Here is a 16404-nt window from a genome sequence, read left to right on the forward strand (position 1 = left end):
TAAAAATGCTTATATTTTGTGATAAACCAATTTTCAACTGTATTAATAACACTGCACCAGGTTACCATTCACATACATCAATAATTTTTTAATGCAAGGAAAAATAAGATAAACAATTGTGTCCTATTATGCTGCTCGATTGTACTGGTTCATGGAAGATTTTAAGTTTGTGATTATGCAAATGAGTTTGAGTGGAAACTTGAACCATAACTTCACTTCAGAAAACCAGCACAATTTGCACCCAGATTGCTGATTGCATCCACAGCGGAGACTTTACACGTCTTTGACCAAGCTGTTATTTACCCCTCCTATTATCTCCTACTTCGTCTTGGTGTTGAAGCACTTCTGTGAAATGTTTAGGACATTTTTCTACATTAAAGGTACTGTGAATGCATGTTGTTGTTTGATTAGTATTGCAAGTCTAGCTTTGTTTACTTTAATTAGCAGCCATTGCAATTTCTTGTAGATAGAAAATCCACAAGAGCACCACCTAGTGTTGATTCATGAAAGAGCCTGGAATTTTTTTTGTCTAATCACGCTGTCGCAAATTTTGATCTGGTTCATAAACGTCTGCAGCATCTTACAAACCTGCAATCTTGTAGCACTTCTGCTTGGGATTTCACCCTTGTGAAAAATCTGGGCTAAAGCAGCATGAAGTGTAATTTGTGCCCACCCAAACTGCAGTCGTTTCTGGGTCAGCCTAATTTAAATAATCAGGCGAGCACAGACATCAGGAACTCCACTAATTGGGAATTTGGCTGTCGAAGTGGGGGGAACTAATATGCAACTGCAGGATATGAAAGTTAATCAATTGTGCAGGAGAAATGCTTTTAAATCCACATGATCATTGCGAAGAACAAAAATCTAGGGCCAAATGGGAACTGTGTTAAATGAATATCTTTAAAAAATTCTGTGGGTATGTTGGCCCCAAGGGTGGTAGGCCTTAATTGCCTTTTTGTGGCCCTGCTCCTTTAAGTATTTGGAGGACCAGAAGGATGATCTACCCAGTACCTTGCAAGTCTGAGTGCTTTTGTTTATATAGGTTTTAAGAGCCTTTTCCTATTGCAGCTCTTGATACAAGATTTTTCACGGTGCTATTTTGGAAGTTTTTGATTTGCTGCCCAAATTTATGCTATATTTTCTATTATTTTTCAGCTTTATATAGTCTTCAATTTGGTACACTCTGTATTTTCAGTTTTAAAATGATTACCGAAAGTATTACTGGTTTGTGGTTCAATGGGTTAATTACCATGGGGCCACATTTTGGTGGCTGCTTCATAGATGCACCCCTGTCCCTATCACAAATATCAGGGTATGGGGCATTTGCATACTGTTGCTGGATGTCTGCACTATTTATGGCACAACTGGGTTACCCACCTTGAGGTGTTTTTCCAGAGTTTCCACTATTTTTCCACCAAAGTTATGGCGGATGAGTGGAAGAACCCCCTCAGAAATTCACCCCCGCTGCTTTTTGTTTTAAAGCTCCCGTTTAGAACCATAGAAGCTTACAGCACTGAAGGAAGCCATTTGGCCAAGTGTGTCCGAGCTGGCTCTTCGCTCGAACTAGTCCCACTTTCCTACTCTGTCACTACAGCCCCACATCTTTCTCTGCTTGTTTTATCTATTCTCTTAAAAGATACAATGGTCTCTGCCTTAACTGCTTCCTGTAGCAAAGCATTCTATGCTCTAATACTCTGCTTAAAAACATTTCTTCTAACCTCTCCTCACTCTGACAATTTTATATTGATGACCTCTCATCACTTACTGTACAACCAGAGGAAATAGTCATTCCCTAGTACTCATATCAAAACCTTCCATAATTTTGAGAACCTCTATTAAAACTCATTTTAACCACTGCTCCAATGGAAATGGTCTTCATATCATTGGATGTGAAAAGCTTTGGGTTATCATAACTCATTTTTCAGCCCTGGTATCATCCTGATGTATGCTGCATCCTCTTTATTGTTTTAATGTAATTTCTATAATGGGGCACTCAAAATTGCATGCAGTATTCTTGCTGTGATCTAACCACTGCCTTGTACATACACACATCTATCTAAGAAGGATTATTACTTTATTGCTCTTATACTCTGGCCCTATTTTTAAAACCCAAAATGCTATTTCTCTCCACAAGCGTTTTTACTATGATTATTTTTGGATAATTAGAATTGCCTATAATTATAACTCCTATTGCTTTTTTTACAAATTTCATCCTCCATTTCCTTTCTACTGTTCAGTCTATAATATACTTCCAGGAATGTGACTGATCCCTTTCTATTCTTCAATTCAATCCAGAGGGATTCTGTTTGGACCACTTCTTTATTTCAGTCATTAGGCTTTAGTGCTATGATATTAGAGTCATAGAGTTATACAGCACAGAAAGAGGCCCATCGCGTCTGCGCCAGCCATCAAGCCCTATCTAATCCCATTTTCCAGCATTTGGTCCGTAGCCTTGTATGCTATGGCATTTCAAGTGCTCATCCAAATGCTTCTTGAATGTTGTGAGGGTTCCTGCCTCTACCACCCTTTCAGACAGTGAGTTCCAGACTGCATCCACCCTCTGGGTGAAAAAGTTTTTCCTCAAATCCCCTCTAAACCTCCTGCCCCTTACCTTGAATCTATGCCCCCTTGTTATTGACCCCTCTAAGGGGAAAAGTTCCTTTCTATCCACCCTATCTATGCCCCTCATAATTTTGTATACCTCAATCAGGTCCCCCCTCAGCCTTCTCTGCTCCAAGGAAAACAACCCCAGCCTGTCCAGTCTTTCTTCATAGCTGAAGCGCTCCAGCCCAGGTAACATCCTGGTAAATTTCCTCTGCACCCTCTCTAAAGCAATCACATCCTTCCTATAGTGTGGTGACCAGAACTGCACACAGTACTCCACTGTGGCCTTACCAGCGTTTTGTACAGCTCCATCATAACCTCCCTGCTCGTGCCTTCATTAGCCGAGGCATAGAATATAAGTACCCCATATGCCTTTTTAACCACCTCATCCACCTGTTCTGCTGCCTTCAGGGATCTATGCACATGCACACCAAGGTCCCTGTGATCCTCTGTCTTTCCTAGGGTCTTACCATTCATTGTGTATTCCCTTGCCTTGTTAGTCCCTCCAAAATGCATCACCTCACACTTTTCAGGGTTAAATTCCATTTGCCACTGTTCCGCCCATCTGACCAACCCATCTATATCGTCCTGTAGCCTGAGGCTTCCCGCCTCGCTATTTACCACCCCACCAATTTTCGTGTCATCTGCGAACTTACTGATCATACCTTTTTACATTCACATCCAAATCATTAATGTAGACCACAAACCGCAAGGGACCCAGCACCGATCCCTGCGGTACCCCACTGGACAGGCTTCCAGTCACAAAAACAACCTTCCACCATCACCCTCTGCCTTCTGCCACTAAGCCAGTTTTGGATCCAATGTGCCAAGGCACCCTGGATCCCATGGGCTCTTACCTTCCTGACCAGTCTCCTATGCGGGACTTTATCAAAAGCCTTACTGAAATCCATGTAAACCACATCCACTGCACTACCCTCATCCACACACCTAGTCACCCCCTCTCAAAATTCAATCAAATTGGTCAGACATGATCTTCCCTTGACAAAGCCATGCTGGCTATCCCTAATTAATCCCTGCCTCTCCAAGTGGAGACCAATTCTGTCCCTCAGAATTTTTTCCAATAATTTTCCTACCACTGATGTTAGGCTCACTGGCCTGTAATTCCCTGGTTTATCCCTACTACCCTTCTTGAATAATTGGTACTACGTTAGCTGTTCTCCAGTCCTCTGGCACATCCCCTGTGGCCAGAGGGGTTCTGAAAATTTGTGTCAGAGCCCCTGCAATCTCCTCCTCTGCCTCACATAGTAGCCTGGGATACATCTCGTCCAGGCCTGGGGATTTATCCACTTTTAAGCCTGCTAAAACCGCTAGTACCTCCTCCCTCTCGATGCTAATTTGTTCAAATATATCACAGTCCCCCTGCCCGATTTCTATGTCCACATCGTCCTTCTCCATAGTGAACACAGATGCACAAAATTTATTTTAAACCCCACCTACATCCTCTGGCTCTACACACAGTTTGCCACTTTGGTCCCTAATGGGCCCTACTCTTTCCCTAGTTATCCTCTTGCCCTTAATATACTTATAAAACACCTTAGGATTTTCCTTTATTTTGCTCGCCAGTGTTATTTCATGGCCCCTCCTCGCTCTCCTAATTTCTTTTTTAAGTATCCCCCTGCATTTTTTTATACTCCTCTAGGGCTTCCTCTGTCTTTAGTCCTTTGTATCTGCCAAAAGCCCCCCTTTTTTTCCTAATCCATTCTCGTATATCCCTTGACATCCAAGGCTCCCTGGGCTTGTTGGTCCCACCCTTGACCTTTACGGGAACATGTTGCCATTGTACTCTCTCAATTTCCTTTCTGAAAGACTCCCATTGCTCCGATGTGGATTTTCCTTCAAGTAGCTGATCCCAGTCCACATTGGCCAGATCCTGCCTTATCATATTAAAATCAGCCTTCCCCCAATTTAGAACTTTTATTTCCAGTCCATCCTTGTCCTTTTCCATGACTACCTTAAATCTCACCGAATTATGGTCACTGTCACCAAAGTGCTCACCTACTAACACTTCTACCACTTGCCCGGCCACATTCCCTAGAATTAGGTCCAGTACCGCCCCCTCTCTTGTTGGACTTTCTACATGCTGGCTCAAAAAGCTCTCCTGGATGCACTTTAAGAATTCTGCACCCTCTAAGCCTCTCACACTCTGACTATCCCAGTTAATATTGGGGAAGTTGAAATCCCCCACTATTAATACCCTATTATTTGCACACTTCTCTGAGATTTGCCTACATATCTGTTCCTCTATCTCCCCCTGGCTGTTTGGGGGCCTATAGTACACTCCCAGCAAAGTGCTAACCCCCTTTTTGTTTTTAAGTTCAACCCATATGGCCTCATTAGAGGAACCTGTTAATATATCATCCCTCCTTACTGCAGTAATTTTCTCCTTAATTAATATTGTGACACCCCCTCCTCTTACCCTGTTTCTAATGTTGCTACTTCTCCCTTTTTCTCTCCGGAAAGTTTTATACCCAGATATATTTTCTGATCCACCTACAGCCACTTTTCAATTACTGCAATTATGTCATGAATTTCTATTTTTGTTCAATTCTTTGCATTCATTTACATTTATTTTAGTTTGGATTCTTAATCTGGCAGTTACTTTCTTTTGCCTTACCACATCCTGATTTTTATTTTAAAATTCCCCTGTTTAAGTTATTTTAAACTTTCTACCTCCCTATTGTCTGTACAGTGAAATCTTGCTTTCCTTTCCAAATTGACTATTCTACTCTTGTTTTTTTCCAGCCGTGCCATTTTACTTTAAACCTTCTCCCCCAATTCTAGTTGACCTCCCCGTGACGATATATTAGTTCCAGCTATGGTGTGGTGTAGACTGTTTCCTTGACGCAGCTCGGTCCTTTTCCAGAACTGCTCCAAGTGCCCCAGTAATCTGGACCCTTTACCCCATCTTCAAGAACTTCTATACCTGTTTCATTGTCCTTTTACCCTGCCATCAGGGAGACAACCCACTATTTAGGACTCGCACTTAATATTACAGAAACTGTCCACCCTTCACTATTAAATCTCCCACTGCATCCCTGCACTCAACTTTTCTTTCTCTTTCTTGCCCTCCCCAACCCAGGCAACCACTTTTTTCACAGTGCCATATATTGTTTTGTGACTGTTCTCCCTTGAGTTGTTGCCCTTAGGTTTTCAATAGTGAATATTTTCCATTTGCCAAGGCAATGCCCTGCACTTCTTTCCTACTCTTTCTCGCCCTTTCTTCCCCCCCCCCCCCCCCCCCCCCCCAATGGGTGGTCACCTGCTTACAATCTTTATCTTCTTGCTACCTTTTTGCCTGTTGGGTGACCGACCACCCCTTCGAAGTTTGAGTTTTAGTATATGCATTTGGAGACACTTCATCTTTGTGTTTGCCTTGGATTCTCAAACAAAGCAAGAACTCCACATCCAGCAAAATGTTTGCTTTGGAGTGCCTTGAGAACATGAAAGGAGTTTTTTCTAACAGTGGTTGTAACTGTTGCCATGATGTAACTGTCTAAACAGGTGAGTCTAGCTATATACTGTGGCTGTATATTTAGAGCAAACTCCTTCTGTAATATCGCCCTCTGCTCTGCTTCACATAAAACGCTTGCCTAAGTACACAGCTATGTTACTTGCCTCCTGGGGTTTGAGTGGCACATGTCCTGAAAATAGTGTTCTAGCAAGAAAGAACAGGACAAGGAGTCTGTCGAACAGCTTGCATTTATATTATACCTTTTAATTTTTAAAAAAAGTGTCCCACGGTGCTTCACAGAGGCATTTTATAGCTTTTTTATTTTGGGACCAAAGTTGCTATTGAGTTGAATGTTTGCTAGATTGTATTTATAGTTACCAGTTTACATGGTGTAAATCCACTAGTATCTTCAAAAAAGTGCAATTAGAACTTTGGTTGGAATACCAGGAGTGTGGCACTCTCCAATAGATATTTACCGGTGAGGGTGACGACACCTCAAAGGAGTGCAGTCCTGAGCCTGGCACCACGAGGCAAAGGACTGCACAGGGGCCTACAGCAAAGTGTAGGAACGTAGTAGTAATTGGGGATTCGATAGCCAAGGAGACAGACTGGCAGTTCTGTTACCGTCGATGTGAGACCCATATGGTATGTTGCCTCCCTGGTGCTAGGGTAAGGGACATCACGGAGTGGGTGCAGAAGTCGTGGTCCATGTCGGAACCAACGACATAGGGAGGAAGAGAGTTGAGGTCCTGCAGTCAGAGTTTAAGAGCTAGAGATAAAGTTAAAAAGCAGGACCTCAAAGATAGTAATTTCTGGATTACTCCCAGTGCCATGCGCTTGTGAGAGTAGAAATAGGAAGAAATGGCAGGTTAATACGTGGCTAGAGACATGGTACAGGAGGGAGGGCTTCAGATTCCTGGGACATTGGGACCAGTTCTGTGGCAGGAGGGACCTGTTCAAGATAGACAGGAGGGACCTGTTCAAGATGGACAGGTTGCACCTGAGCCAAGCTGGGACCAAGACCCTTGCAGGCAGGTTAACTAGTGCTGTGGGGGTGGGTTTAAACGAATTTGCCAGGGGGTTGGGCACTAGGATGAAGTAGAAACGAGGTGCACCGAGGACTGGGAGAGACAATTAGAGATTGAAATAATACAGAATTAGGTGGGAACATAGAAAATACAATAAGTTAGGTTTGGAGTGCATGTGTATAAATGCACAAAGTGTAGTTAATAAGGTTGGTGAGCTGCAGGTACAAATAACCACATGGGAATATAATGTAGTGGCAATAACCAAGACCTAGCTCAAAAAAGGGGAGGATTGGATGCTTAATATTCCTGGGTGCAAGGTATTCAGGAAAGATAGGGAAGGGAAAAAAGTAGGCGGGTAGCAGTTTTGATTAAGGAAAATATCACGGTGCTAGAAAGCGAGAATGCCCTTCAGGGATCAAAGACAGAGTCTATTTGGTTGGAGTTGAGAAACAATAGAGGAGCTATTACGCTACTTGGTGTATTTTATAGGCCACCAAATAGTGGGAAGGAGATAGAGGAGCAGATTTGCAAAGAAATTACTGAGACATGCAAGAACTATAGAGTAGTGATAATGGGAGACTTTACCCAAATATTGAATGGGACAGTGATTGTGTTAAGGGCAGAGAAGGGGAGGAATTTCTAAAGTGTGTTCAGGAGAATTTTCTTGATCAGTATGTTTCCTGCCCAATGAGGAAGGAGACATTGCTGGATCTAGTCCTGGGGAATGAAGTGGGTAAAGTGGAGAATGTCACAGTTGGACAGCATCTCCAATAGTGATCATAATATCGTATGGTTTAGATTAGTTATGAAGAAGGACAAGGAGTAATCTAGAATAAAAATACTTAACTGGAGGAGGGCTAATTTCAGCAAATTGAGGAGGGATCTGGCCCGGGTAAATTGGAGTCGCAGGCAGGCAGAAATGTAATGAAGCAATGGGCGGCCTTTAAAGAGATGGTTCAGGTACAGTCTAGGTACAACCAAAGCCAGAGCTCCCTGGATAACGAAGGAGTTGGAGAGTAGGATGAAGCAGAAAAAGGGGGCGTATGACCGATGTCAGCTTGATAATACAAGGGAGAATTAGGCTGAATATAAAAAGTACAGAGAAGTGAAAAAGGAAATAAGGGCGACTAGATTGGTGACTAACATAAAGGGGAATTCAAAGGTCTTCTATAAATATATTAACAGTAAAAGGGTTGTCAGAGGAGCAGTGGAGCTGATTAGGGACCAAAATGGAGAACTATTCGTGGAGGCAGAAGGCATGGTTGAGATACTAAATGAGTACTTTGCAACGGTATTTACCAAGGAAGAGGACTTGGCCAAAGCTATGGTAAACAGAGGTTGCTGGTATACTGGATGAGATAAAAATAGATAGAGGAGGTACTAGAGAGGCTGCTGGTAGTTAAAGCAGATAAGTCACCCCGTCCAGATGGGATGCATCCTAGGTTGCTGAGATATAAAAGTAGAAATTTTCCAATCCTCCTTAGATACAGGGGTGGTGCCAAAGGACTGGAGGATTGCAAATGTTACACCCTTGTTCAAAAAAGGGGAGCAGGATAAACCTGGCAATTAAAGGCCAGTCAATTTAACATCATTGGTGGGAAATTTTTAGAAACAATAATCCAGGAGAAAATTAACAGCCACTTGGACAAGCATGGACTAATAAAGGAGAGCCAGTATGGATTTGTTAAGGGCAAATCATGTTTGACTGACTTGATTGAGTTTTATTGATGAGGGTAGTGCAGTTGATGTTGTGTGTATGGACTTTCAAAAGATGCTTGATAAAGTACCACATGCTAGGCTTGTTAGCAAAATTGAAGACCATGGGATAAAAAGGGCAGTAGCAGCATAGCTACAAAATTGGCTAAGGGATAGGAAACAGAGATGTGGTGAATGGCTGTTTTTCGGACTGGAGGGAGATATACAGTGGAGTTCCCCAAGGTTCAGTACTAGGACCACTGCTGTTTTGATATACATTAAGGACTTGGACTTGGGGGTACAGGACACAATTTTGAAATTTGCAGATGACAAGAAACTTGGAAGTGTAGTAAACAGTGAGGAAGATAGTAATAGACTTCAAGAAGACAGACAGGCTGGTGGAATGGGCAGACACATGGCAGATGAAATTCAACGTAGAGAAGTGTGAGGTGATACATTTTTGTAGGAAGAATGAGGAGAGACCATGCACACTAAATGGCACAATTTTAAAGGGGGTACAAGAAGAGACCTGGGGGTGCTTGTGCACAAATCTTTGAAGGTGGCAGAACAGGTTAACAAAGAAATTAATAAAGCATGTGGAATCCTGGGCTTTATAAATAGAGGCATAGGGCTGGATTTTACTCACCGAGACGAGTTGGGGGTGGGACTGCTGCCTTCCAGGTTCTCGTCCCGCCCCCCAGTGACGTCCGATGCACAGATGCCATTTTTCCCTGATTGGCCTTGTTAAGCCTGCCCTTTGGGCTTGCTCGCCAATTAAGGGAAAGCTGGTGTCAGATGACGTCAGTTGATGACACTTCATCTGCCGGTTTTCTTAAAGGCGCATGAACGATAAATTTTTGACTGTTTGACAGCATTGAGGTGCTGTCAAACACTGACGATCACTGTACAAAGGTGAGCCCTTGCATCCAGGCTCTCCAATGACTCCTCAGCTGCTGGTGAGGGTACAGAAGCGATCTGTCACTTCTCCCATTGAGGTGAGGCCACACAAACACTTCAAAGCTTGTCACCTACAGAAAAATCTAAACACATTAAAAATGACTTTTCCAACATTTCCTTACCTCTGATACTCACCAGTGACCCATTACATCCTTCACACCACTTCTGCAGCTGTCATCTGTACACCAACAGACCCACAGCACGCCTCACTTACCCTGGCGGGGTTCCCCAACATCGGGAAGCCCGCAGTAGAAGTCTAAAAATGGGAAAAAGCCTCTTAACTGCCTGTTAACTATCTGTTAACAGGCAGTTAATTGGCTATAATCCTTTTCCCACCGCTAGGAGTTGGATCCCTGCGCAAATCAGGGACCCGACTCCTGGGAAGATTGGCTGGAGGCGGGTTCAGGACTTGCCCTCCTTAGGGCTGGTAAAATCCAGCCCATAGAGTACAAAAGCCAGGAAGTTATGCTAAACCTATATAAAACACTAGTTTGGCCCCAGCTGGAGTATTGTGTCCAGTCCTGGGCACCACACTTTAGAAAGGCCGTGAAGGCTTTGGAGAGGGTACAGAAGAGATTTACTAGAATGGTTCCAGGGATGAGGGAATAGAATTATGTGGATAGACTAGAAAAGCTGGGGTTGTTCTCCTTGGAGTAGAGAAGGATAAGAGGAGATTTGTTAGAGAGGTTTAAAATTAGGAAGGACTTAGAGTAAATAAAGAAACTGTTTCCAATGGCTGAAGGGTCGATAATGAGAGGACACAGATTTAAGGTGATTGGCAAAAAAAAAGAGGCGACATGAGGAAAACTTTTTTGCACAATGAGTGGTTAGGATTTGGAATGCACTGCCTGATAGTGTGGTGGATACAGATTCAATAGTAGCCTTCAAAAAGGAATTGGATAAATACTTGGAGAAAAAATTGCAGGGATATGGGGAAAGAGCAGGGAGTGGGACTAACTGGATTTCTCTTCGAGAGCTGGTGTAGACTCGATGGGCCGAATGGCTTCCTTCTGTGCTGTACTATTCTATGTTTCTATGACCCGTGTTTATCTAAATAGTTAAAATCCATTATGAAAAAAGTTGATTTTCAATCATCAGTTAGCTGTTTCCATGTCCAAAGAGCTTGTACTGGGAGGGGAGAGGAGCAGAAAATCATGGCAAGATGCAGATTGTAGAGTATTAATCTCTAGCGTTTTTATGTCTAAAAGAAATAACTTGCACTTTATAGTGCCTTTTTATGTTCTTGGGACATCCCAATGCTTTTCATATCCAATGAATTACTTTAAGTGTAGTTACTGTTGTGTAGAAACACACAGGGCCAGTTTGCACAGCAAGATTCCGCAGGTTGAAAATTAGATGAATGACCAGCCAATCTGTATCTGGTGTTGGTTAATGGAGGGATGTTTGCCAGGGCAAAGGAAGATTTCTCTGCTGATCTTTGAATAGTACTATGGGATCTTTTGTATTCACCTGAACAGACATATCCCATCTGAAAAAAGGAATTTCAGACAATGTGGCACTCTCTCAGTATTGCACTGTGGCATCATCCTAGACAATGTGCTGCAGTCGTAGTTTGGGACCTTCTAACTCTGAAGTGAGCCAACTAAACAAAGTAGACACTTAGAAGTGCACATGTTTATACACTAAATTAGTTTAGTTTTGTGGGAGGATGTACATTTGCATTACAGATATAATCTCTTATTGCAAATCTTATTTTAAATACTGTGAAATATACAACTCGTCACAAAATTGTATGTCAAACTCTTTATATCCTTGATGCAGCAGCACCAGTGACTTCAATCTCAAACTGATTTTTGAGGTCTTTTGGAAACTCATCTATTATGGATTTGAAATGTCATGTGATGCTCACATTCTTTGCTAAACTAAACTTTAATCATGAGGTTTCCTGTTACAAAATTGTAATCTCCCTCATTAATAAGGGGCACTGAGGGTGCATTATACTGTAGCTACTGGCCTGAGAGTGGTAGCTGCAGTATTGTTCCAGCCAGGCTGTACCCTTTATACTACCTGCTTCTAATTTAAAATTCTCTCACCCAGGAGAGAACTCTGCATCCATGGTTATGGGTATATTCAAAGCTCTTCTGAAGGCTGTTAAAATGTCAATGTTTTGAGACCACGGGAAGGAACTTTGGGTATGTTTTACAAACTGCTAAGGAGGTCCAAAGCAGAAACCTCTTTGCGATGTTGAAGCTGCAGTATAAATGTACCCTAAAAATTATTTTCTCGCTATGAACAGACAAGAATGCTTTCTGACTGAAGGCCATGATTTCATTTACTGAATCACTGAAAATTAAAATGCAGGTACAGCAAGCAATTAGGAAAGCAAATGGTATCTTAGCCTTTATTGCAAAAGGATTGGAGTACAAGAGTAAAGAAGTCTTACTGCAATTATATAGGTGAAGTTTCACCAGACTGATTCCTGGGATGGGGGGATTGTACTATGAGGAGAGATTGAGGAGACGAGGCCTATATTCCCAAGAATTGAGAAGAATTAGCGGTGATCTCATTGAAACATATAACATTCTTACAGGGCTTGACAGGATAGATGCTGGGAGGATGTTTCCCCTGGCTGGGGAGTCTAGAACCAGGGGTCACAATCTCAGAATAGGGGGTCACCCATTTAGGACTGAGATGAGGAGAAATTTCTTCAATCAAAGGGTTGTGAATCTTTGGAATTCTCTACCCCCAGAGGGCTGTGAATGCTAAGCCGTTGAGTATATTCAAGACAGATTGATAGATTTTTTAATATTAGGAGAATCAAGGGATATGGGGATAGTGCAGGAAGGTGGAGTTGGGGTAGAAGATCAGACATGATCTTATTGAATGGCGGAGCAGGCTCAAAGGGCGGAATGGCGTACTCCTCCCATTTCTTATTTTCTTGTGGGCTGAACAATGAAAGGATTGTATTCAGAATGTCAGTAGACATGGAGTGAAGTTTCAATACACTGAATGTTTAGTTCAGTTGTGTGATGAGTGAATTAATACATTTGGAGTTCTGTCACTGAGTTTCACTAGAATGTAAGCACATTCTTGAGAGTTTTCCATCCACTGATGTCTATTGTATCAAAACATGCTCTTTAAGTCTGAAATTCTGCTATGGCTGTATTTGCAGGGCTAGTGTAACTATTTTGTTAAACTAGCACACAGAAGCGATTTCTCCAGATTTTCTGCCATCCCCTTATTTACATAGTGCATGATTTGCACTGGGAGTGCAGAATTTCCTGGGGAAGGCCAGGAATACTCCCGAGTGTAGTTTCTTAAAGCAGTATCTGCACTCTCTTGATGGCAACGTTTGAAATTAGACACGTTCAGCTGCATATTGTGCTGAGATGAGGTAGGAGACTGCTCATGTCCAGGGGACAGGGAAGAGGGCCTGCATAAGACAAAGAATGGTGGGTGCAACTCAAAGAAACAATGGTGCAATGATGATACAAAAACAGCAACAACAAAAAACTAGGACTAAACTCATCAAAAGGTCTGTCCACAAAGTTCTAAAGCTATTTCCAATTGCTGTGCTCCTGTAGGAGTGTGCTTCACTCTAGCCTTTAAAGATGCACAGCAGTGGCTTGCACCAATGGGGAAATGCATCTGAATTCCCAGGGTGGCAAGGTAACTCTCCTCAATAAGACTTGCGCCATGGTGCAGCACAAGCCTCCTGCCATCCTCCTGATCACCAAGTGCAGCTTCATTTAAAAGCCCAGGGCTGGTTCAAAATGGGCGCAACGGCAAACATCCTGGTTTTCTACTCTCTCTGTGACTAGCATGCACCTGCACTGCTGGCGCATAGGAGTGGAATTGCACTCCCTACATTTCCTGCATCAGGGTACCTAATGTAATGAGAAAATGAAACAACTGTTGTAGAAAACTTGTTCTTGATTTGTCTAATTTGAATGATTTGTTTAGCTCTACTTTTTTTTAAAAAAGAGGTAATGAACAATCATTTTGAAATCCAATTTTTTTTCCACCTTCTAGAAATACAGCCCGTTGTGTGTCCAAACACATAAAACTCCTGGATTGACTCCACATACATGCAACAAATTCATGGGCTTGAAAGATCACTCTGTGCATGAGAACAACTCTGTTCTGGGACTACTACATCTCAATGTGGAAAGCACTAACAAACCGCTAAACGTGATTACATCTTGGTCAATGGTGGAAAAAACAGCAATGAATAAAGGGTACTCTAGTACAGAGAATGTTGGGGAGTGGGCAGTGCAAGACACAGACAGCTCTGGTTCAGATAGTGAATTGGAGCAGTTGGGAATTGCCATGTTAGAGACTGATCCTATAAATAAAGCTCACCGACAGCTTTGTAGGTCACCTGGTTTGGAATCAAATCTACTAAAATGCAATGAGGTTCTACAGGATTTTAAAATAGATGCTGAAACAAAACCAAAGGAAGATTTGAGACCTACTGATGAAGACAAAGACTACCAAACCAAAATGGAGTTTGCACTGAAATTAGGATATTCAGAAGAACAAGTACAGCTTGTCCTGAACAAATTAGGAACAGATGCCCTACCTAATGATATACTAGGTGAACTTGTTAAGCTGGGGAACAAACTTGATTCCGATGCCTCCTGTGGCACAAGTAACCCTGGAACTATGACTCCACGAGATACAACTTCAACAGATTCTCAAAGGTCTGATTCTCCTGTAGAAGAATTGGTGGATGATGGTGATAATCTAAAACCTGTGGTCATTGATGGCAGTAATGTGGCAATGAGGTGAGTGGGAAAATTGTATGTTTCCCTTTATCCCTCTCTACTTTGGTAGCCCACTAGCTCTAGCAATAGGACATTGAATTGCCAAACAGAGGCTTGAGTTTTCCTGCCCATACTGGTTTAATACTAAATATGGTTTATTATGAGGGGTGATGGTGAGGAGGGGGGAGAGGAGAAGTAGAGCATCCAGCTACCAACAAAAGCATGTTTCATGCCATTCCACGATAATGATATCAATAATGATTACTGAAGTACCTCCAACCAGATAGTCTTCTCATTGTTAAATTAAAGCTTAGAAGATAGAAATGGGCAACTTGTTATTTGACTCCTGGCACTGACTACTTACACAAATAGGTGTTTTGAAGCAGTTCATAGTATCGCTGTCTTTCCAGTTTTAAACAAAATTTGCACAGTGCCTTGCGGTCGTGTTGAGTTTAACTCTTGGCACACTGTGGCCGCACTTAATTGTGCAGGTATGCTTTTCCTCTGTGTGGGCTGCCAATAAATTATACATGTTCGTTGGCAGCCCCTTCATGTTTTTAAAAATTCATTATAGATTGAATTGGTTGCATTTGTGAGGCGACCAGGACAGTCTGTGCTCTAATGGCTTTCCGGTCGTGCTCTATTTTTCTCTTTTTAATCTTTAGGGACTTTTGTTTTCTATCTATCAAAATCCTTCCCAACCGCCCCGCTCCCTGTCCTCCCCATAGTTATTCACCAAATGGACAGTGGGAGCCAAGAGAAAGAAGATAATTCAATAATTTAAAATTAATTATGCTAGTTATAAACATGGTATGGAATAGAAAAGATTTAGGTTGGCTAGACCGAAATAGTGGAGGAAGTAGTTAAAGGTGTTGGCAGAATTGGTGTATAAAATTGTTTTTGTTTTTGTCTCAGTAATGAGGTTCCTGATTTGTAATTTTATTACTGTAATAGTGTTTTTGCTAAATTACTGTGAATTTTATACCTGTTGGTAAATTTTTTTTCAGGTCTCCAAGGCATGCTTTTTCTGATCTTAGATTTTGAAGGGAGGAAAGCATTTCAATAAAATTTTAAACATTTTATTTGACTTGGCAATGAAAAGTAGTGATCAAGTGCATCAATGGAAAATGAAATTCATAAAACCAGCTTTATTCTACAATTGTTGCAAAATCCCATGCTCTTGCAAAGCTTTTACACAGCAGTGCTGCTGCCTAAATGGCAAGGCTTTTGATTGAAGCAACAACAATGAACTTAGAATTTTGCATATATGCTAACCGCTATAACTATCTAAAACTGACCAATCGCTTCCAAAAAAAAGTCTGACACAACTCTCAAAAATCAGACTTAAAGAATAGACTTGACTATAAGCTTATGACATGAGAAAACAAGTAGTTACATGAGCTTTACAACATAAACTGTAGTTATACTATAACATTTTTTCATTTGTTTTGGGGGAGTAAAAACATAAGTACATGATGGCCCGAAGGGAGAAATACGAATGCTGAAATCACAAAATTGCTGATATATTGCTTGGGGGGGGGGGGGGGGGGGGGCATTGCCCCCTGGAAAATTTTGAAATTTTACATTTAAAAGTATGCTTTCTGGTTAATTTCGAGCACTTTTTATTCTTCACAATTGATAGATTTTTAATCTTAAGAAAAGGTAAAAAATAGTGTGGTGTGATCTGTGGCCAACCCTTTCCCACCCCACCCCACCCCAATTCACAGAGGCATTTTCCCCCTCTTTTCCACGCCCTGACACCCCCCCACCTCCAGACCCAGTTCAGAGACACTACCCCATCCATGATTTTAAGGCCTGGTCTGTGCTGAGTTTTGTCTGCACCTGCTGGACCCCCAAAATGCTGATGGCTGGCATTTATGATGGAATTGATCTGTTCCAATAAAACGTTAAAAGTGCACCT

General features: G+C 42.0%; 1 protein-coding gene across 1 annotated transcript in view; it reads left to right on the forward strand.

The window, feature by feature from the left end:
- The window catches only part of LOC147111837 (putative ribonuclease ZC3H12C), a 100040-nt gene that overhangs the window by 59494 nt on the left and 24142 nt on the right, over positions 1-16404 (forward strand). Inside the window, exon 2 of the mRNA XM_085999113.1 lies at positions 13750-14504. Coding sequence (XP_085855239.1) covers positions 13819-14504 — 686 coding nt within the window. The 5' untranslated portion in view covers positions 13750-13818. The remainder of the gene's footprint in view (positions 1-13749; positions 14505-16404) is intronic.

This window comes from Somniosus microcephalus, chromosome 10 (genome assembly GCF_052327205.1).
Source record: "Somniosus microcephalus isolate GS21.2 chromosome 10, FLI_Smic_1.0, whole genome shotgun sequence".
Lineage (NCBI taxonomy): Eukaryota > Metazoa > Chordata > Chondrichthyes > Squaliformes > Somniosidae > Somniosus > Somniosus microcephalus.